General features: G+C 36.2%; 1 protein-coding gene across 1 annotated transcript in view; it reads left to right on the top strand.

Annotated features, from left to right (window-relative positions):
• Positions 1–387: 387 nt before the first annotated feature.
• LOC109536756 (limbic system-associated membrane protein) overlaps positions 388–22,479 on the top strand; it is a 73,254-nt gene continuing 51,162 nt past the window's right edge. Inside the window, exon 1 of the mRNA XM_048663966.1 lies at positions 388–806. Within this exon, the coding sequence (XP_048519923.1) occupies positions 704–806 (103 nt within the window). The 5' untranslated portion in view covers positions 388–703. The remainder of the gene's footprint in view (positions 807–22,479) is intronic.

Here is a 22,479-nt window from a genome sequence, read left to right as displayed (position 1 = left end):
TGTCGAAGATGCGCCATTCTCTGGCTCAAACCGAAGACTTATTCGATTAATGATCTGAAGCTGGACAACAATATTGACTTATCCTTTGCGAGATAAATTGCGATTTGGAAAAGCTGGAGGAAAACTATATTTAGTTTGAAGCATCCTGGTTCTTTTTCTCGCTACCAAACACACAAATTCCATTATCTAGCTGGAGTGTTGTCCCAGAGGCCCAATTAAAAACCCATATATCAGCCACCACAAATATACCAAGGGTGATTGCAAAGTCATTCAGCAACAAAACAGCCACTTAACAGAGTGACAAAATATGAAGCTCTAACTCCGTTTCCAGAATGGTGGGCGCAGGCTCTAAAACTGTTGCTCTGGCGCCAAACTCTGTGGATTCATGCCAGTCTTCGGCGAACGCTCGTTCAAGTTTTTTTCAGCTTCTCTAGTGAACTGCTCTGTAGAGAACGCAACGCAAAGTCGCGTGCTTTGTTGCGCAAAACTTGCGCTAGTTGGTAATTTTCTAACAATTTTTGTTCAATCGAAACTTTGCTTGATTTATGTTCGAACTTTCTCAGGGTGCGAGGTGCAAAGAGGGTTTGGTTCAGCCAACCATAGACTAGAAAAAAAACATTCGCAACTTTTGTGACTGTGCTTTTTCGTAAAGACAAAGTGTGTGGTCGTGAAGCCACTTTGCATTGTTTGGTGCTATTGTTTAATGATAGTTTTTTTCACGTACACTTCAAGTGCCAGAGACAAAATGGGGGCTTTCACAGTGGGACACAGCTTGCTTTGGATTGTCGTCCTTACGATATTAAAAGGTATAACTTGAGGGGTTGGCACGGAACTTATAACATCGGGTACCACCAAGAATTTGGGAATTTTTTAACGTTTGTCGATTTTGTTGCAAACTTAAAATACCTACATTTTTTCCGAATTTTTTTTCTAAAAACTACACTTGGTGCACTACTAATTCGATCTCTGAAAACTTCCTAAGCCTTTGAAAAATCATTTTGCCTTTAATTACTTTTTGGTCACATCCATTGACATCAATAAAATGCTTCATTCGACATTGTTACCCAAAAAAATTTTTCCCAATTTTACTATCCAAATGATCTCATCGGTTGAGCTGAGTATACTTTTAAAAGCTCTAGATCCATAGAGCAATGAATATTCTATTAACATTTTACCCACACGTTTGAGTGTTTTATAGTTTGCGCTGCTACAATGTAATTTCCATCGAATTTAATTGGATTTCGCTTTGTTAACCTCGATAGTTAGATAGCTTATTACAAGCAGAAGTTTTAATGAAATTACGGCAACTAAATATTGGAGTAGGTGGTTCATCTTCCGCAAACTTTGCCCAAATAGCAGGTAACTGCTCGCCCTCAAACTTTCCCGAACTTCTATTTTGATAGCTCTTCGTGTTTTTCGAACTTTGATCTAGTCAATTTCGGGTCTATAAAGGATGTTTATTATACACTTTAGTCCCTGGTGAATAAATGTTAGCTTGCTGATGAGCTTCCAGATAAAATTTTCCTCGCCTTCTAAAATAATTAGTTCCCTAAAATTTACAAAAACAAGAAAACTCCAGCAGGGTGCTAAGTGGATAATAATCCGCAATTCAAGTGCTTAAATATTGACATTCTGAACAAATGCTTCAATTTATTTTCCGAGTGAAGGTCCTTTTCGAGCTGAGACAATGGAATCTAAAGGTCAATTGTGCAGAAATTCAAAGGATTAGAGGAATTAACTGAGCTTAATCTTCCATAGATCAGGATTTACTACAAATGGTTAACTCGATATTTTTGTACAAAACGGGCATTTGAAAGTCTCGCTAATAATTAATAGGTTTGTTCCACCATAAAATTACACCTCCTGCATACAGATATTTGATGATATGCGGAAATTAACATGTTTTTCCATGTAATTTACGTATCCTCATTAGGCATTATCTATATGGCAAACGCACGATGGAGAGTAAAATTTGTTTCAGATTTGTAGGATGATTTAGCGGGCAACTGATCATATTTTATGTATTTGTGTGAATTGAATTGTTATGGCAATTGAACCAGGTCTATTTATCTTTCAGACAAAAGTTATGTTTGGAAAATACGTACATGATTTTTGGTTCAGTAACAATGATTTATTCAATCCGAATTAATTATCATTAAAATTGATTAGCATGCAATTGGCAAAATGGGGGCTGTAAATTGAAATCACTAATTTCAAATTCATATAATAGTGCAAATTTTACACTCGAAAGCTTTATTTTAATTGCGTTATTAATTTAGGACCAGGCCAATTTTCAACAAGGGAAATCAACCACAGTTTCATTACCATGTCTCAGTTAATTTTATAGTTTTTATAGACACCGGCTAATTTTTAAAATTAATGTCTTTTGGAATATGCGGGCCGTTATGGTTCAGGCCATTAAAAAATATCCCATATTAAGAGTTATGGACTTTCGGGCTCATTTAAATTTCTCATGCTTATTAAGTTGATTTGGTTTGACCGGAAACCATGGGAAAAACCGTTGAATTTTCAACTTTTTTCCTCTCAGGTTTTAGCAAACAAAAAAGCATCAAAAGCCCAAACTCATTCTGTCCATCCAATGATATTTTCATGCTACAGATATTGCTTTAATCCAAATGGTTTTATTTGAGCCACATTAGATTTAGAGCCCGATGTTTTGACGGGTTTGAACCAGACTAATGTTTATGGCGCTGATTTGTTTCGTACTTGATTCAACGAGCTTTCAAGCATAGAGTTTATCTCAACCGCCCTTAAACAGCATATATTTCAATGTTTTAATCACACTACAATTAGGTCTACTTCATGTAGATAATGTACTATAATTTTTTCAATATTCAGTATTATGCTGCTGAATAGAAGGTTAATTAAGTATTTTAAAATGGCTCATTAGTGGGCAAACCTGCTACCGAAATAGTTCCAATGGTCTACACAAGGTTTTTGGGTTGATTTTTTGGAAGTTCAGTTGTGTAATCCCACTCTCAAAACTCGCTGTTGTTGAGCACATATTCCTGAACTGTAAAAACAAATACGTAATATTGGGATTTTTACGACTTGACGGGATCTCGTAAATATGTCACTTTGCGTTTTTATAGCCAGCACATAGTATAGATCACTGTAATGGACCTAGCAGTCTCTAAATTATCACGAATAATCCATTCGCCATTGCCTATGAAACAGTTTATATTATAATTGTAAAAGTTTGTTATTTTAATTAAACAAACTATTAAATTCTCTTTCAATTTAGACGAAAACGAACAATAATCAAGCACATGGTTTGTTTAGAATGAATATATCAAAAAGCCGGCAACTTGTTGGCAAACTTTTCCCAGCGTCAGCTCAGGTTTCATTGCATTAATATCCAATCGTCAAGTTAGGAAAGTAACTTCCATTTCAGCTGTTTCAATTCTGCAGTTAATTTTCAGTTAGTTTTTGTTGCATCCATCTTGCAGCTAACTACTATGCAAAAGGGAAAGAAACTTGCTAATGAGGAACGTAAACTGAAACAAGCCATAAAATGCTTCAAAGGAGTTTGTTTCGTTTGCAAACTTTTGCTTTTATCTTAGAAATATAAATTAGTGCATAATTTGCACTGTGAAATTGCTTTGTGTTGACTACATTAAATCTGAGTTAATCCAAATATTTCAGCTATTCTATGAAGCAGTTTGGAATTTTCGAAAAATGCTGGTCCATTGTCGGTTTTTCTATAACATCATCAATACGCTTATTCCGATAGAAATTAATTTAAGCATTCGCGTAGGTATAAAAAACATTCAAATTTGAAACTCTAAATTGGCAAATAAATGTGGCACTGTTGGTTTGACATTATTTTGCAAATTGGAAGCCTTTTCAAGTTAGCGCACAAATGAAAACATGACCATCGCGAACTAAACTCAGCATATCCGAACGGTCGTTACAATTAAACGTGTGTCATGGTGCAGTTATTCGGGCATATGATTTGCAACATAAACTCAGTTTTGCACAAAAACAGCGCTGTTGTTCATTTGTGATTAAATAAGTTATTCCGTACGTTTCCGGACATCCGAATAACAACACCGAAACATCAACTGGATGCGTGTGAATGCTGTGTAAAATCGGTCAAAACGATGCAGTTTGGTTTTGAATTGTTGAATATTTATTTTTAATGACAGCATGTTTGTTGCTCTTATTAACATCTGTCCAGGTCTCTGTTTTTTTTTCTAGCAACGGAAATGATAAAGATGATTTTGAACTGGGTTCAATTATTTTATTTTAAAATATGCGCTCGAACTTGTTAGTTAGCAACAGTTTCTACTAAACACAAGATTCAGAAAAGCAGAAACTGAATATGAATCGAACATGAGCATCGATTGATTTTTGAGACGCATTGGGTCGGAGTCTACACAGACATACTGCACTTTTTTCCAAGGCTTTAAAAAATTCACAACTTTCTAATCAGAAAAATGAGCAAGTTGAAAATTGTCCATAATATAAACGCAAAATATAGCGACATACATGTGGAATTTTACTTTGATATTAGCAGTGAGTGATTTGTGCAGTTACCTTTGGTCTGCAAGAATACTCTTATCAACTTTAAATCTTCATCATATAAACAGAAGAACTTTTCTCAGGTCAGAGTATCAGCTGATTTTTGTCAAGTTTCTATGGTTGACTGAAGCAAAAAATTGTCAAAAATTTTACACCCTCAAAGAAAAATTCACAGCTCGCAAACTGGTCGAAAAATCAACTTGAAATGTTTCCACAATATTAACACAAGATATAGTGCTGTGCAAACCGACTTCGAAATAAATTTGCCAATCTTCCGGGAAAAGCGTAACATCTTTTCTTTTAAGCTCAGAAAGAAGCTTGTGTGAAAAATTGCACACTCTCAAAGAAAATTCATAACTCCCAAACCAGTACAACCTCCATGCTGAAATTTCCACCTGGTGTAAGCGCAAGACGCAGCTAGACGCTGCTGAATTCCCACAAACAATTCTTTGATTGAAAAAATTAAAAAAAACTGCCTAATCCAAACACAACGCTGCTGACAACGTTGGTCAGGTTTGGTTGCTACCGATGTAGACAAACTCCATAGTTTCCTGTGGCCATTAAAATGTTTTCAATTTAATGCATTAACCATGTTCACAAAACTTGCTCAGCTGAACCATAACAAACAAACTCTATTACTTACTTCACAACTGTTCGCTTCAGTACAAACCACAACTGTTTTAAACCCAAATTGCTGTTGTGAACTTTACGCATTTTCACATTTTCTTCCTGCATAATTTGGCGCTCATTTCATCAGTTAAGCATCAAAATTCCGGATAAAGTCGGGTATTAAATTGCCATTGCCAAATCATTAAAAAACTTCGAGAGTTCGGATTTTCGTCAATTAAAACCACCGTTCCCTGCACATGTTCCTGTCGGTAACTTCGGGCCTCATGTAACAAAGAACCTCAGAACTTAAGCTAGCGTTCACCTAGAAAACTCGGCTTCAATTTCCGGGTAACCCGTAATTAAGAAACCGCAATTATGTGTAAATTTGCCCAAAATGCCGTGCAAAAATTAAACTAGAAAGGATTGATTTTGATCGGATCCTGTTTCGCCACGTTGGCCACGTTGTTGCTTCAATTTGAGCAAGGAAAATATAAACTTCCGACTTAGGGCCGTAGTTCATTTTCGCTCAGTTTTCGTTTTCTTTATAAATTTAAACTCATAAACTCAGCCGGGCTTTCGAGTTATAATATCGCTTAAATTTCCCAGGTTTCTGCTTCAATTTAATTCATAATGGATGCAGGTAATAGTTGAGCTTAATAGTTTTTGTCTTTCGTGTTCGTTAGAGTTTAATATTGAAAATTGTTAAAGACCGTAAATAAACCAGTCAATGCTGTAAATGACTCCTGCTAAAGTTTTTGAGCATTTGATGTCTCAGCTTTAAAACGGCCTGCATTTGTATGAAATATGCGAAATGTGAGTTGGCCTTAAATCGGTAATGCTGACATTTATTTTCAGTGTTTTGTCGCCCTTTGTATGCCAGCTGAACGAAGTAGAATGCCGACTAAATATTAAATCTGCTAGAAAATATTGTGCACATGAAATTTGTTATATAAAAAAGCACAAAGCAAGAGGCGAATTAAAGTTGAAAGTATCAAAGACAGCGCAAAACAGCGGAAGTTGGCGAACTGGCTTTATGACTTTGTCCTCCCGGACAAGCGTTTTTATTCGCTTTGGTTCTACCGGAAGTGGAACAACACTGCCATTTGATGGATGTTTCTTGTTTTTTCTTTGCTAATCTCTGCCTTTAGTCATTTAACCAACTTCCATAATGTTAACATCGTGTCACTTGTCTACTAACAAGCTACCAGGAGACGATAAAACTGTATTTAAGTGATACCATAGTGGCACATTACCCCAACTATGCCGCCAACTTATGGCTCTAATGCCGAGATAATAAATCATAATCTGCCACACAAGCCAAGACGTAGGCCCATTAGGATTTAAAAGGAATTTTATGCCCTTAACTAATTCACATCTGGTGGTTGGGCGTTTGGAGTGCTTGTGTGTGGCACGAGCCGGGCCTTATCGGCTCTATTTTTGGGAATCGTGTGTGTAATTTGGAAAATTTCTGTTCAACGACAGGATGTAGCAGATTTTTCAAGCCCCACATGGTTTTACAATTATCTGTCCATAGAGAGCTTTAGCTTTGGAGGTACAAATAATGCCAAAAGGATAAATAATTTTACTAATTTCCTGCCTCTGTTTCCACTGAAAAATTCGCTGTAAATCATCACTGAAATCTGATTTTGAAAAACAAGTTGTTTTTATTTTCCAATATAATGTAGCTTACTTCGGTGCGTGATAAAACGGAAAACACATGCCTATAAGCAAACCAACAATTGACAATGTATATGGAAAAATTCAAAATAACCCAATGATTTGCATCAATACATTTTTTTAGGTGACTGACGGCAAAGGGATTTGGAGCGTTATGCGCTCACGCCGTTAAATTGAATAAAAATGTTTTTGTAAAAACATTCTGCGAAAATTGTCAACAGTGATTCCATCACGGTGTGAAACGTGCACAAATCGGATAAAATCAACTCAAAATATATTTTTTCCTGTAAATGGAGTTGAACGTGTTTCTAGCATAAACTCCGTTAGCCCAATTTGTTTAGTAATTTTTTGGTATATTAGAATTCAATGTTAAAAGAAAGTACACATTGGTGGCATAAAAATAGGCCATAAAAATGTTGCCTTCGGAAAGTTTCGGATGCGAGACTTATGTACCCGCATAAAATAACTCATAAAAAAGACAATTGCAAGTGCTTGTATACACGTTTTTTTTCTGGGAAACACGCAGTAAAACCCTTAGTAACTGAATTTTGGATGATGTAAATTCGTTTCAGTGTTATACACCATATTGACCTCAAACTTTTCACGGGAAATTCTCCCTAAAGTACCGTGTTAAAAAGTTTTCTATGTAATAGTATAACTTTCCGTTTCAGTTCAGTCTTTCGTATAAATACCCCAAAGTCTCTCAGCATTAATTAAATTGGCGATTTTCATAATACTCAATTAATTGCTTTCAGCACTGTTCCTCATACAGTCTAAAATCGTTTTTTAGCTGAACTACAAAGTCGCGAAAACTTCATTAGCGACAAACAGTCGATGCTGTTGGCTCTGGATTAACTGCAGCGAAATCTCCACTTAAATTGGGGCTTTGTTTTAGTAGGACTAGAGGGGAGCGGAGTACGGCGCGGGTGTTTGAAGGAGCGCATAGAGCACGAGACTGTGGCGCAAATTAAATAATAAATTTGCACAATGCAAAAGTGTTACCAAGACAGTTTTTTAGTAGGACTTATACATGAACTGTCACTGCAGCTATTAACATTTTTGCATAAAACGTTCATTATACACAGCAATTTCGTCCCGTGAATAAAATAGATTTGAATAAACCGCACGCATTTAATCAGCAGGTCTCGTTCGTATCAGTTAAACAAATTATGTGTAATTTTTGTGTGAAAATAACATTTCGGCTGCAGATACTAAACCGGATCGGCCGTTTAACCGCGACTATAATTTTCGGAACATTCCAACGGCAAATTGCTATTTGTTTTCATTTGGGTCTTAATTTGAAAAAAGATAACTTTCGACTGGCTCAAATATGATTGGAGTTTTGGTTAAATGCGCAACTGGGTTATACTCATTTTCCATCAATTTCCATTTAGGCGGACACGTTTGTTTAAGCGGAAATTGCTCGATTTTTATCAGAGTCCTCCTGCAATTTACAGGAACAGCAAATTTCTGGTTTTGCGTGAAAAGATTACTTTATTAATCCCCGTATTTGAGGAACCAAAAATCCAACAATAAACAAAACCAATTTAATTATTGGAAAGGAACTCTATACAGTTTATTGTGGTTAATGTAGTTTGCGTCGATGGTTAACTCTTTTTATGTTTGCAGATGAAATGAATTGAAATGTGATGGAAAAAGTATGGAAGCTGTTCAATCAAATTAAAGCCCAATTAAAAGTTCAACAAAAGTGTGTTGAATTTTTATTGTATTGATAGGTTTATTACAGCTAAATTAATTTTATATACACTTATGTGTGTTTCTACTACTGTTCCAAAAATACTCACTCAAACTAAACCTTTTAATATCGCTTATGAGGAATGTACGAACGGAAGCCACAACCAGCGAAAGGCTACCACCATTTATACTAACGGACTTTTATTGAGTACAAAAGAAAGTGTTTTCCGGAACTCTGATCAAGAAAAACAACTTTTTGTTGCTTTCGTTCGAGTTCCAGTTTGTAAAGTTTTCATAATAGATGAAAATCCCTGACAGCTTTGATATATGACGATGGGGATTATTATTGAATTTGCTCTTGGGGAATAAAAGTCGTTTGATATCGTATTATTTAAGGCAAAATGAGGTTTCATGAAAAGCAAGCCATCCACGTTCACAAGTTTAAATGCGGCGAGTAATCAAAGTGTTGCCGTTGCTGTGGAAAGCAATTTTTTGAATCCCTATGAAGAATGGAACGAACGAGCTAAAATTGAAATGCTTTCCATTCGGCGAATTTACTTGCTTTTTTTGAGAATAGGGAAACTGTTTTTTAGAAAGGAGTTTAAAAATTGATTATTTTCATTTCACACAGAGAAATGAAACATGCCATAACAAACAGCCGTCCTTTTCATACCTTTCGCAATAAATTTATCTGGCAATGTCCCCCAAGCTCAATTCAGACTTCAATCTAACGACAAAAGTTTGCAGATTTGCCCATGTCAGTCGGTGAATGCAAGGCGCACCATAAACCCATAAAACTATTTATTTCTTTTGTGTAACTAACAAAAGTCCCAAATTGCCTTCCAGTTAACGTCAGCTATAGAAAAACACAGAGCCGGTTTGAAACGAAATACAAAAACAAGAAAAGTTGATGGCTCACAAAACGCTGTGTCAGCAGTAAAACAAATATATGGGCGTGACACCGAATGAACGTTTCTGGAACGGTACAGTGCAATCTCATTGGGCTTTCAAATGATCACTGGAAGTTCCAGTTTATTAGAACTGGGCGCTTTGATGATKAAATCAAGTTTTACGCTAAAATTATCTTTGGACATTATTGGGTGAAATTGGCCTGCTTTGGCTGATTTTCCTTTTTTTTTTAATTTACRAAAGTACAGYTTTTTCAAAATTTACTGGTTATGCAACGTTTAAAATAGAGGATSTTTATGTGACGGAAGCCAACGAAATTACAACTGAAKAATMAAACKAATTTTTRTCAATAAAATCTACAKTTACAATGGGACTGGCGAAAARGGAASTTTTTAAGAAAGTGATCAGATTTTTTTGAGGCTGACTTCCATCTAAAATTAATTAAATAAAACGAAACTATTGTATGAGTATTTTTGAAGCTGTTGGAATTCATCATTGCAGTAACGAATTTCTTTTGCTSCGAACCAAATCGAACTAAAGAAGAATGGCTTMAGAACYCGTAGCAGTAAACTARTAATATAAAATTYCCTAAGTAAATTTTCTACACTTATTAATTTATAATTTAACAAGACATGCTTCATCAATGCCAATACACTCAGCTAAGTATCTATTCGCTATCTAAACGAGTAATATTTTAAACACAATGGCTTCCTTACACGCGTCTATAAAAAAGGGAGTCATATATCAATTTCAAACTTATATAACGGTGTGGAACAATGTTAAAAAATTGCTACACGATGGCATTAGTTCATCCATCAATAATTTGCGGTTTTTTCCATAAAGCCACGAGGAACGACCGACAGGTGATGATAATATACATTTTCCAGCTACAATAATTCGTTTTGGGAATGTTGGCTGCAATGAATAGATTGTTGCGGCCATAAAACTCATTTGGTGTTGCGGCACAAAGAACAAACATAACAAATGAAATTTTCCTGCTGGCCATTTCAAAAATAATTCACCTAATCAGAATTATTTCATTCAAACTAACAAATAGATGAGCAAATGAGATTTAAAAAACTAAATGTATAATATTCACTGAACTGTGTTTACCATCAAAAATTGTAATTTGTATTTAATCAGATGGAAGATCGGAAATGCGTTTGATTGCGTTGATTCCACGACTGAACAGTTTGTATGCCTTTAATCATGTTTGCAATTATCTGATTTACCATTTGCGAATAACTGGAAATATTTCATGTTCTTGTACTTTGCTGGAGCTCTAGTTTATGGTGTTATTTATACTAACTAATTTTTACTGTTAAAAATCTTCCATTAATTTATGGAGAACGGTGTTCAATTTCCAAAATTTCTTTTATACATGGCCGCGTTTTTGCAGTGACTAAACGGTTCTTCTTTGGATTAATTTCCCTTCGGCGTATTTTTCTGCGTTAAGCTTATATTTGCGACTTATTTTACCCCTACTTTTCAATGTTTTCTCGCTTTGGCTGTTGATATATTTTTTGCCATTACTTGATTTTAAACAAAAGAAGAAATTTATTTTAAATCTCAAATAACGAATGTAATAAAGAATATATGGGCAGACAAATCTAGAAAACACAGATACAAAATGAGCGGTCGAAAATGGCAACATATTTTCAGCGATATTTTAATAAGCAATCTACTCATTAAGCAGCACAAAGGAAATGCCTAGTTATACTCCAAATGATTATAAGCAAGACAAACCTAATTTTCTCAGTTAATTACAAACCCTCATTAATGAGAGCAGAAAACGTAATTGTAGTCATAAAATTGTCCACGCCAGCATGTGCATTGGACAATGACCCGTCATATCATTAATAAGTTATGACATGCTTCATGATAGGGCTCGTTAACTGTTTGAATCATTGTCATTAATATAGTCTTTGTTTGTGCCAGATAAAGGAACGAATTGATTAATATTTGGGTAAAATCGGAGACGTTTCGGAGAAAAGACTAACTAAATCGGAAATTTAAGCAAAACGCTTCTACTTTTCACTTTTTTGTCATTAATTATTGCTGGGTGGTGTCAAGTTATTGTTTTTTGAAATTTGAGTCATCCCATTACAAGCGTTAAAAATGAGCGTAATGTACGAAGGAAAAAACATTTTCCGGCCTTTCAAATAATTATAATCCTCGGTCGTTGTGACTTTTCCTAATTAAAAATATATCAGTTTTAAAGAGACTCTTTCCAGGTAACGTCAGGATTAAAAGAGAACCCCCACAATTAATGTCCTCTTTAAAGCCCGGGATAAGAGGGGAAAACGCAAAATCAGCGAGGATAATAAAATTGCAAATAACGAAGCTTAAGGTGGATAATGGTAAACACTGGAATAGCATATCTTCTTTGAATCCGCCTTAATCCTCCGAGCGGTTTCTTATATACGGATCTTCGGGCTGAAATTGAAACGGACTCGTTTCCGGTTTTAATAAATTTGCGATAAAAATTACTCAGCAGGAAAGAATTATGTAAAATTAATTTAAATTTGACTGCGTTATTTGTTGGTTGTTAGTGCCGTTTTTGAACGAATAACAAAGTGATAACAAAAACACAAGAAAACATAAAGTGGAATTATCGTGTAGATTTTATTAGCGCCAAAACCCATTAACAATCCAGCTCCCATATTTTCATAAAATATTGTACGAAATAATATGGCTGGTCGTGTAATCCGGACAATTTGTTTTTATTCACGAGCGCATATTTATTCGACTGCCTAGGGCCGTAAATCGCAGTATGTTAAACTGACATTATTAGTATTTTTATTTAAATTTGCCAGTTTGCGCAATTTATTGTAGATATTTTACTAGCGATTGGTGTGCAGCTCGAACAATCGACATAATTATCAAAATACATTTGAAAAATTGCTGTTGAATATTTTAAACCCATTTATATTTCAATATATTTATATAGTGAGCAAATTGATGCAATTTCATATTGTTTCATACGTTAATCAAATGTGTGTGGGGTTCAAACAAATTACATTTGGATATTAATCGATATTATGTTTCATTTGAGAATATTCAATTAAGGCTAATTATTGCATTGGAAAATGTATTTGGGAATGACGCAAATTGATCATCCAGTAACATTTCTCAGGTTTCGTGCAGCAAAAAATCCATTAATCAAACTCATGAATGAAAGTTGAAAAATACAAAACGGCCCCTCAAGCGCCTTGTATACACTAGTCAAGCCGTCAGTGCTCATAAACTTTTTATAAATCTTCCAGATTAAGGCGCGCAACGTTTTCTAATTGCCCTGGCAGCATTTCTTGGCAAAAACGGCACTTTTAATTAGTCTTAATTCAAGAGTTGTTCGTCGCTTTGTTTTGCTTAATTTGCAGGTCAAAAATGTCGCAAAGACGTGCTTTTCGTCGAATTCTTGTAATGAAGTGGTACGTGTGAACTGGAGGCAACTTCTACAAGAAGCATTCCAACTAGTTCAGTTAATGAAGAGTCTGAGTTAAAAACAACCGAAGCTCAAACAAACGTGATACGCTAGACGGACAAATCCACAACGTATAAATTAGCCGAAAATTTTACGGCCATTTTACCGGCCTTTTTTATGGCCATTTTACATGGCGCAAATGGGAAACAAGAAAAAACACTCATTATCGAATTAATCCTCCATAGCGCACTTTATCTCTTTATATACGGAATAATTAAAACCAGAAGCTCCAAATGAATGGGAAGTTGTTTAAAATTAACCCCCCATACTTTGGCTTCGAACGAAAATTAATAGCTTTTATTAATAGGGATCCAACGCTGCACGAGCTTACAGCCAGATCAACATTATTACTTAAACATTGGCTCTTATAGTAATAATTTGCAATCCGGGGCAGAAAGTAATTAAGTAATGGCCCAGAGGGACAAGGTGTACGGATGGGATTAATATTGTAATGGTGGAACAGTATGGAAATTACTTTGTAATGGAGAATCGTGACTTCCAGAGATTTAATGTAGCAGGAAACATGATCCGATATTCAATCGGAATTTGCGCAAATTTATATAGCAATCGTTTTGTTTTCGGGCACAGTTTACTGACAGTAATTCAGACGCTCTAAAACCAATTGAAATTTATGAAAAATTACACAGGGTGAATTAGAAATATGACATTAAACTGGGGATTGTTAAAATCCATATACAACTGCAACTGGTTTTAGTCGCGATTTAGACCCTCAAGGAAATAATTTATTGCTGACGTTTCGCCACCACCACTGGCTTGCATCATCAGAGGAATGCTCGGGACATCATCCCGAGTTTTTCTCCTAAAACGTCTTCTAGTGCTGCACCAAACCATCCCTGAAAGTTTGATCGCTCAGTTCTAAATCACGCGGTCTACTACATAAGCGCAATTTTATCACCGATTTTCTCATTACATCAATGCCTCCTTATTAACTCCGGGTATATTTCATCCATTAACTAAACATTTCATTGGACTCGTCCAAATGAAAAGAAGGTTTATTTCAAACCCAAACAAGAAGCTTTACTCCATTTTTTGCAAAGTAAAAAGTAATTACTTAATGGCCCAAAGGGACAAGTCGTGCGTCTGGGATTAATTCTGCAGTGGTAGAATGGTATGGAAATGAAAATTACTTAGTAGTAGAGTACGTGAAATCCGCGGGGATGTAATGAAGCTAGCGCAATCATTGAATATTGGATAGGGCAAGAGGGGAAATTTTCAATAAAACTTGCCCCATTTTTAACTGCATTTTGTTGCTCCACTTTTTACACAATGTGGGCAAAACACAGCGCAAATTTTCTGTTTAACACCCACTGTATATTTTACGGTTGTCTAGAAACTGCTGGAAACAATTCCCGTTGAGAACTCTTCAATAGTAGGACGATTTGGCAGGTCACAAGCATGCAAGATGAAAAGTAACACAAAGACCCATCCATTCTTATTTATTTTCGTTTACGGAAAACTTGCACAGTTTTAAGTAAAAGATGTATCAAGATTTATAAGAAGCAAATGTAAACTGGCAGGTGGCCGGATTACTTGTTCCTCAGTCGGGGGAAGTTTTTCATTATTCAAAACGACCGGTGTATTGGGATCTGGATTCTACGAAAACTATGAAATATATTAGAACTCCACCGAATATTTGCTTTATTGTTGGAAAACTCGTGGAATTTAGAACAGCGAGTGAATTCGAGTTTGAGTGAACTTGGTTGGAATTCTTTAAACCTCAGACCAGGCATGGAGTGGAGTTTTAAAGAACTGGGGCGGTGACATTAACAATCCAAACATTTGGTATTAAAAAATTTAATTTCACTGTTTGCGTCCCAATTGGAAAATTAAAGTGAAGGTAGCCGGTGTGGGACAATCATGAGAAACGTCACTATGCAATTATCTGCCGACGTTTCGACCTTTATTGGTCCCAACAAAGGACGAAACGTCGGCAGATAATTGAATAGTGACGTTTTTCATCATTGTCCCACACCTGCTACCTTCACTTTAGATCGGTATTAAAATCAGGAAGTTCAACCTTCCAATAGCAAGCCAAATACATACAATCAGCCCATATTCTGCACATTTATTCCATATTCTAAGATGCTGTGTATTCCGATGCAAATGCGCCAGTATATTGCGACTAAGGTAAAGTTTCAGCTATGGGGGGATACAATCCGCCTCTCAGTGGATTTGTTTGCAATTGGTGCGAAAATATTATGCATCGAAATTTGTTTGCATCAAACAATTGGTTTTATTATGCAATATCGGAGAAATGGCCTAACCAAAATTCAACTGCATCTCTAATTCGATTTAAATATATAAAAAACAACAGAAATAGATTCGTTGCGTTCCATCAGATACCGTTGGCTTCAGAGCTGGCTAAGAAAAACTGAAAATTATTTTGAATGTTTCTTCGAGCCGGATTTTGAAACACTGTTTAAGAAGTGATGATCCGGATATGCTGAAGCAAAGGGTTTATGTGAGGGATTTTATGCAAAATTGAGCAGACGTTCAGAATTTCCAACCGCCTCCAAATTTTCAATTTTTTTCTACTGATTTTTTTTTCTACTGAATTGCTTTTCATCAAAGTTTCACGTTTCATTAAAATTTGATCAATTTGAATTTGATACTTTCGCAAGAGAAGGAGCGTCCCCAAAAAACCTAAAAACTTGTGGGTTTCTAGCGTTTTTCCGTTTAAAACAGCATCATTATCTACGTTTCCTATTCCATGTTCGTCGCATCAGATCGTGTGTGAAGCCGACGAAGCATAAAACCCTAAATGCAAAAACAAACTTTCAATAAAAACGAAACAAAATAATAAATCTTGCCACTAAGTGTCCGGGTATTATATCGCGTCCCCACAAACAACACTAAAACGCGGTATAAAAGCAAACTTTTATATGGCAGATGTCCCAAAAATGTACCACTCTATTTGGTGAGGGGATTTTTATGGGGCGCTATATTGTGCCCAAAGTGATTTCGACAATAGACGGTAAAAAGAACGACGAAATGATCATGTTTGAGTTTCGTATCAATGTCTTCGCGAGCTTTTGTGTTTCTGATTGAAAAGTCTGCGATGGTTTAGGCCGCTTTATTTACTTCTATATGGACCCGACAATATCCAACCATCCTTCTTTGCTTGCCACAACGCTTTTAATCGCTATAAACACGACTTACATATTTCATTCGGGACAAGGGAGGATTATTTTCAGACCATCTAAGAGCTTCATACGGCCCGGCTTCAATTAGTTGCAAATTGATCGAAAATGGGGTTCGTTGGGACATTGACCAAGAACACCTTTTTTGTGCCAAATTCACTGGAGAATTGATGCAGATGATTGAAAAAATTATTAAAGGGTTTTTTGAGACTGAATTTTAAAAATTTTCACAACGCATCCATTGCCGATGAAAAAACTTTTCAATGTATTCATTGTTCTCGCTGAAAGTTTGAAAAGTAAATGCATTCGACATAGTCGACCGGGCATAATTGTATCGAGTTGCACTTTGCCGATAGGTACGTATTTTATACATTTAACTAGGCAAACGGCATTTCGTTTTATTTTGAGCATTATTTTAAATTAACAGCCAGCCAAATGGCTGATTGGAAATTGGGTGAAAAAACTGTTCGATTGAAAACAAAGTTATTAAAAAAATACTAAAGAGGCTATAGCCTTTGAAAAGAAAGTGACTTAATCATATAAGAGTAGAGCGAAATTAGCCCTGGAAGTTTGAGGAGAAAACCACTTCTCGTAAATATATGGAGAATAAACTTTCACACAAAGACCCCAAGACCGATTTCCGACCAAAACCCATTCTTATGCGAATTGGAACCGTTTTATGCAAAGCGAGGCAAGCATTACCCATGTAAATATTCCTTATCAAAACTCCTAAGTACACCCATGTCAAACCAAAATAGAGCTGTAAATAGGAGTTTGTATACCTGCAGCCAAACATGGATTGAATATTCATGTCATCTCGCCAGATCGTTCTACAGATGCCAGTGTAAATATTTCGCAATGTTGGTAGTCGCGAAAATTGCCCTCAAAAGTTAAACGATTTTCAGTTAACATGAAGTAATTTTGGACGGTTGAATATTCGTTTTATTGTTTCGACGAATAACGCCGCTGTCTTGCTTTACTGAAAAGGACACGTCGCGCTTCTTTTCTAATAAAAAATGCCTTTCAACTGAAAAATAATTTCAGGTCCTTTTAACGTGATTAATAATTGTTTGTTCTGAGGAAAAATACAACCCAATTGTTTTTTTGAATTGACTGTGTGTTTATGCGCGCTATTGAAGAAATAAACGTTTTCCTCATTGTTATGAAAATAGATTATTGCTGCAAGCCCATGTGATGTAAACCAATTGAACAAAGCATTAATCGCAAAATCAGATACGAATAATATTAGGAAAATGTGTATTCACATTGCAGTTAATTAGCGCGAATGTGCTACACGATACATGCATACAGCTGGGCCATCAATGAGCCAGGAAATACCCTTGACTAGTCCATTGAGAGCTAAATATTTATACCGAACGAAACAAAATCGACGATTACATTTTGAATACGACTTAGGGTGCTGCCAAAAGCTGATAAAATCCACTCATTGCTAGCTAATGAACTGCTTTACAGTAATTGCCCCAAATTAACAACAGTTCGCCCAATCCCAATAAACTCTTTCATCTGGTGAAATCCACTCGACTACATCAGCTTCCGGGACTCCATTTCAAAATTGCAACTTTTAATGGAACATTGCAAAGTGGCCGCCCATTCAAATCTAATATAATGTTTGCCAGCCAAACTAGGAATGTCCCTTTCGGGTCCTGCATGGCTTTATGATTTAATTTTATGGCGCAATCCAAAAGGAAACGGGACAAGGTAAGTCCATTACAATTTTAATGTCGGTTATTATTATCGTCCTAAGGGCATAGTTCTGTTGCTAGTCTGTCTTCCGTTGCCGAACAGACATTTCACATACTACAAACTTTTGGACTGTTATGTGGTAGCTTATTCTGCAGAATGCGCCCAGTATTTGGAAATTTTGCAGCTGGAAAACTGAAGGAAAATTAAAGGAATAGAGCGACTGGGAGACTGATCTTTTCTCGTAATAAAAGCAAGACCAGGACTGTCCTGAAGCGACCAGGGATAAGACTATGTATTCTATAATGAGGCCCAATGATCAAGACTTTAGCATGAAATATAATTCGGTACTGCACGGCCTTAAATCTGTTCTCGTAGGCCTTAAATATGATCAGAGAATTGAACTGTTTTATACGCTTAAGCCAACGATTCGCTTTAAGTGACAAAACACAAAATTTACAGTAAACTGAAGCTGCGAACAACAAAAACAGGGCTTACGATATTTGAGATGTGATTGCTTCCCGATGTTTTCCTTCTCTTCTAGAATACCTAAACCGGGAGTTATCGGGTGCGAATATTTGTTCTAATATTTTAAACCTTTTGTCTTCGTCAATACCTAAAAATATTGGCACAAGTTGATTGAAACGTTCTTGAGTTTTTGTTAGAATATGTAAATCATACTATAAGAAAATATATTCGAGTTGGGTTGTTGGAGCTACTAGACAATGAAAATCTATCCAAATTCACACAGAAATCAATTAGAAACAGCCTGCAAGTATCTTGCTGTTCTGTCTTGATATTAGTGTCTTTTTATTTTATTGTTGTTATTGAATTTTTTTTTCGCGTTATTTGAAAGCAGTACTTGCAACCACTTTCGGCAAGAAAAATATCAAGACCATGCAAGTCTTGGCCTTGCTTTGCTAATCACTCGAATCTACTACGAAGAAGCGCAATAATCACAGGAATTTATTCCAATCCTTGACTTGAAAATCGCTTTGACGAAGTCGCAATCGACAAAGACGTTTCTTGTTATTCGTTGAAACTTCCCAAGCAGAAAAAATAGCGGATATGCCACATTTAAAATCCACTAACACACTTTTAAAGTCAATTAAAAAATCGTGTATAGATAAAATTTCCTTCTGCGATTTAATTGCCTCCACTCGCGGCAATGGAATAATTGTTGCCGCCATATGAAGTTGCAAAAGCACACAAATTTCCACTGAAAACCAATTGCACCCCACGTCTAAATAAAACACTCTCCCCCGTACACCCTTAATTAATTATTCTCTCTATGTCCCTGATTAACCCTCGTTTTTTCTACTAATTGCTTCGAAAATATACGCCCTATATAAAGATAGAGATCATTCGGGGCTTTCTATTTGCATTTTAAAAACGGGTATAAATCTTCGGACGCGTTTACAAGGGGATCGGTCACTTGAGACCGAAGCCGGCAAAAAGTCGCACTTTTTAAGGATTTTTTGCCGAGCCAGATACCGAGGTTTGGAATTGGACTGTTAAGGAAGTTATTTATATTGGCAAGGGACCTATGTTTTCATCTGATGTAATTATATCAGCTTAAGTTCACTTCAAAGACTTTGCCAAGTCATTTACTGAGCGCTTTATTCCGGTTTTTTCATTCGGCCAATTAATCGATAGCCAAACTGTCTAAAAAGACCTGAAGTAATCACTACTTTGGGTCGAGTTCTTTTCAAATTGCTCTCAACTATTGGTCGGAACATATTTCATTATTTACGGGAGTTTTTAGATTGAAACAGCAGCGTTGGTCGATTGAGCGGGGACGTTTTTCAAATAAATGCATTTGTCCCGGTTCATAGGGAATTGTTTGCTCCAAATTTATTTTATTAAATGTAATTGCTAAAGCATGTAGGTACGTTCAACAGAAAATGCATTAATAGGTTTTTTCGAGTTTTTGCCATAAAATTGAGTTAATTGACGTGCAAATAAGGCGAAAAGGGTCTCAAAAAAGTTGTAGGCTTTTCACTTTAGGGTGAGTATCGGATAAATGGAAGGAGAATATAGATTGTGGTTTATGGTGGCAAACTGTTTCAGCATGCAAACTGTATGAAAATTCCAACATAAAACTTTGAGTGTCTTAAAATGAATTAACAAATGAAGGTCGACAATCAAGGAATAACAAATATAAAGCTAGAAGACAAAATTCGGCCGCTAACCGTTAATAAAGCTGCATTGATAATTTGATACGTTTGATTGAAAAATACGCACTAATTTTCCCTTACACAAAATAGATTACGGCCAGCGGTTTGGTGGTGGGTAAATGAAATTTCTTCATTCCACATTTAACCAGACAATGATCAATTTTAATCTTTAGCAGGCAGCTGAACAATCTCTACTAAATCGAAAATGAATATAATTCCGATCAAACTAGATCATGTCATCAGTGTTAATCCGGTCTAGCAAATGCGTAAGCACGTTTCTCTCGTTTTATTTTGGGGGTTGAAACTGTTTAGGGATTGGCGGTCACACCTTTTAAGGGTGAGGTTAATTATTATTTTTCCGCTCGCCAACTACGGCTGATAGTGATATATTTATGCGATCGTAGTCCCGAGTTAATGGTTTATATGTGGCAGATGATCTATTAAAAAGATTTATTGGTTCTGTTTTGCTCGAACTTTCTTTCGATCGTTTGTTGTAGGAGCGATGTGCACGTGAAAATATGCAATGTTGATGGTTTTGTTTTAACTTTCCACAATTCTAAACTTATAAATAATAATTTGGGTTGATCTTTAATTTGGTGGGCCGGTTGCAGCCTGTGGGAAAATTGTTCCAGAGTCGCTTAATTAAAAGCGTGAAACGCAACTACTAAACACCTCATTTGGTAAAGCCGGGGCAAACGGGAACGCTGAGCAAATTATACAAGTCTAGGCAAGTATGACGAGTCGAGACGCAGATTATCGGTTTAAGTTCGTGCATTAATGGACAAAGTTTTCAGACTGATTCGTAAATAAATCAGCCCCGGCTCATTATTCCGGATTATTCGAGTTGCCGGCGTTCAGCTTATGCAAATTGCTCAAGTCTAAACTGTCCAAATATTGCGTTCAGGTAGTTACATGCATTCCTCTAATGATCCAAATTAAATTGCAATCAGCGGTTGCCCGGAAGTGGCCAGACCTCGCATGCTAAGTGAGAATTTTTCAATTCGCATGACTCCACATTTTACCCTATTTTAGATGCAATTTTTCAATGTTCCACGTTCGTGGCATTCATGTACATTTCTCAATTTCTCATCGTGATACGTCGGCTACGAAGGTTGGGAAAATAGATATCCGCTTAGGTTACGTGGCCATTGCAATTTGTCAACTCAATTTTAGTGCTATGAATATAAATCCATTTGGAATATCATCCGGAATTTCAGTCATTTTAGTTAGCGTAAGTGTGATATATTTGAATGGAGTCACTGGCAGTTTTTCCTTTTAGAAACCCTGGACTATTGTTAAGGTGCTCTTCAGATGGAGAGTAATTATATACAGCGATATTTTCCTACGCTGCAGCACTTGGCAAGCAAAACTCGATTTGATTCGTCCGTTGCCTTATAATTTGCAATCTTCATTTGCCAGGGAAATTTAATAGTCTGGACAATTTATGGTGCATGTTTCGAAATAAAATTAGGACTCACACACCCAAACACACACAGACACACAATCCGAAAATTTAACGCTCCCAAAACCGCATGCGGTCCTAAACAACTATCCATGCTATAAACGGATTACATCCAGTTTCTCGCATTGTTCCCGGGGCGTAATTATTCGATTCACCCGAAGGGGCTCAAAAGGGGTGACTGAAACCCGGAAATGCTTATTCATGGAGCACATGTTCCGGCACGCGACCTCCAAGTGAGAACCAGCAGATTGCTCAAACGAATAGCCGTTCTGATGAATAAATAATCAAAATCCATAACTACCCAGTATGAGGTTGAGACGGTTTGTTCAGTGAACGGGCACGATTCCAACCGCCTTATTATAGACTCAAACCGACATGTGAAAATCTGATTTTTAATGAAGATAGATGAAGGCTACTAAAGCCCTGAAGGGAACAGTTCTTCACAGAAAATTAATGAAGCGGCAAAATCATTTTCTTCTTGTTTTACTCTGGATATCGCCCTGAAAGCTTTCCAAGCCGGAAAAAAAATCAGCTCAAATTCCACAATCTTCCATATCTCAAGTGTCAAAATTATACCAGCTGTTGTAGTTGAGTTTGCAAAACCTGTTTAATTTTTATACAAGTTTGCTTTGAATGAAATCAATTTCAAAAATTTTACCTGAGCCTAATGCCAACTATAGTATACAAATGAAAGAAGCTACGGTGGTGAAATTTGATAAAAGTCGACTGGATGGAGAAACTGAATACATTTTCCGAGAATTCTGATTGGGTAAATCCCCTTTTCAATTCGTAAGATATGGCGGCAGTTCGGGAAAACTCATGTCTGGTGTTGCGCGCAGTTTGCGCTGCTTCGTGCAGTTGGAAAACAATGCAGATTTAAAATTGTTCTTCCCGAAGAGACTTGATTGATTTGACACGTTGTTATGTAAACGAGCGTTTCTCAACTGAAAAGGTAACTGTTTTGTGCAGGCAGAAACAGTTTGAACGACAGACAACAAGATTTATCACAAAGTAATGGCTAAGTAAATGAAATTGTGTGTAATGGATTTTTAGAGCTCA

The sequence above is a fragment of the Dendroctonus ponderosae genome, unplaced genomic scaffold (genome assembly GCF_020466585.1).
Source record: "Dendroctonus ponderosae isolate FM_Combo_2020 unplaced genomic scaffold, Dpon_F_20191213v2 Dpon_F_20191213_2, whole genome shotgun sequence".
Lineage (NCBI taxonomy): Eukaryota > Metazoa > Arthropoda > Insecta > Coleoptera > Curculionidae > Dendroctonus > Dendroctonus ponderosae.
This window is presented reverse-complemented; position numbering and strand designations above follow the sequence as displayed.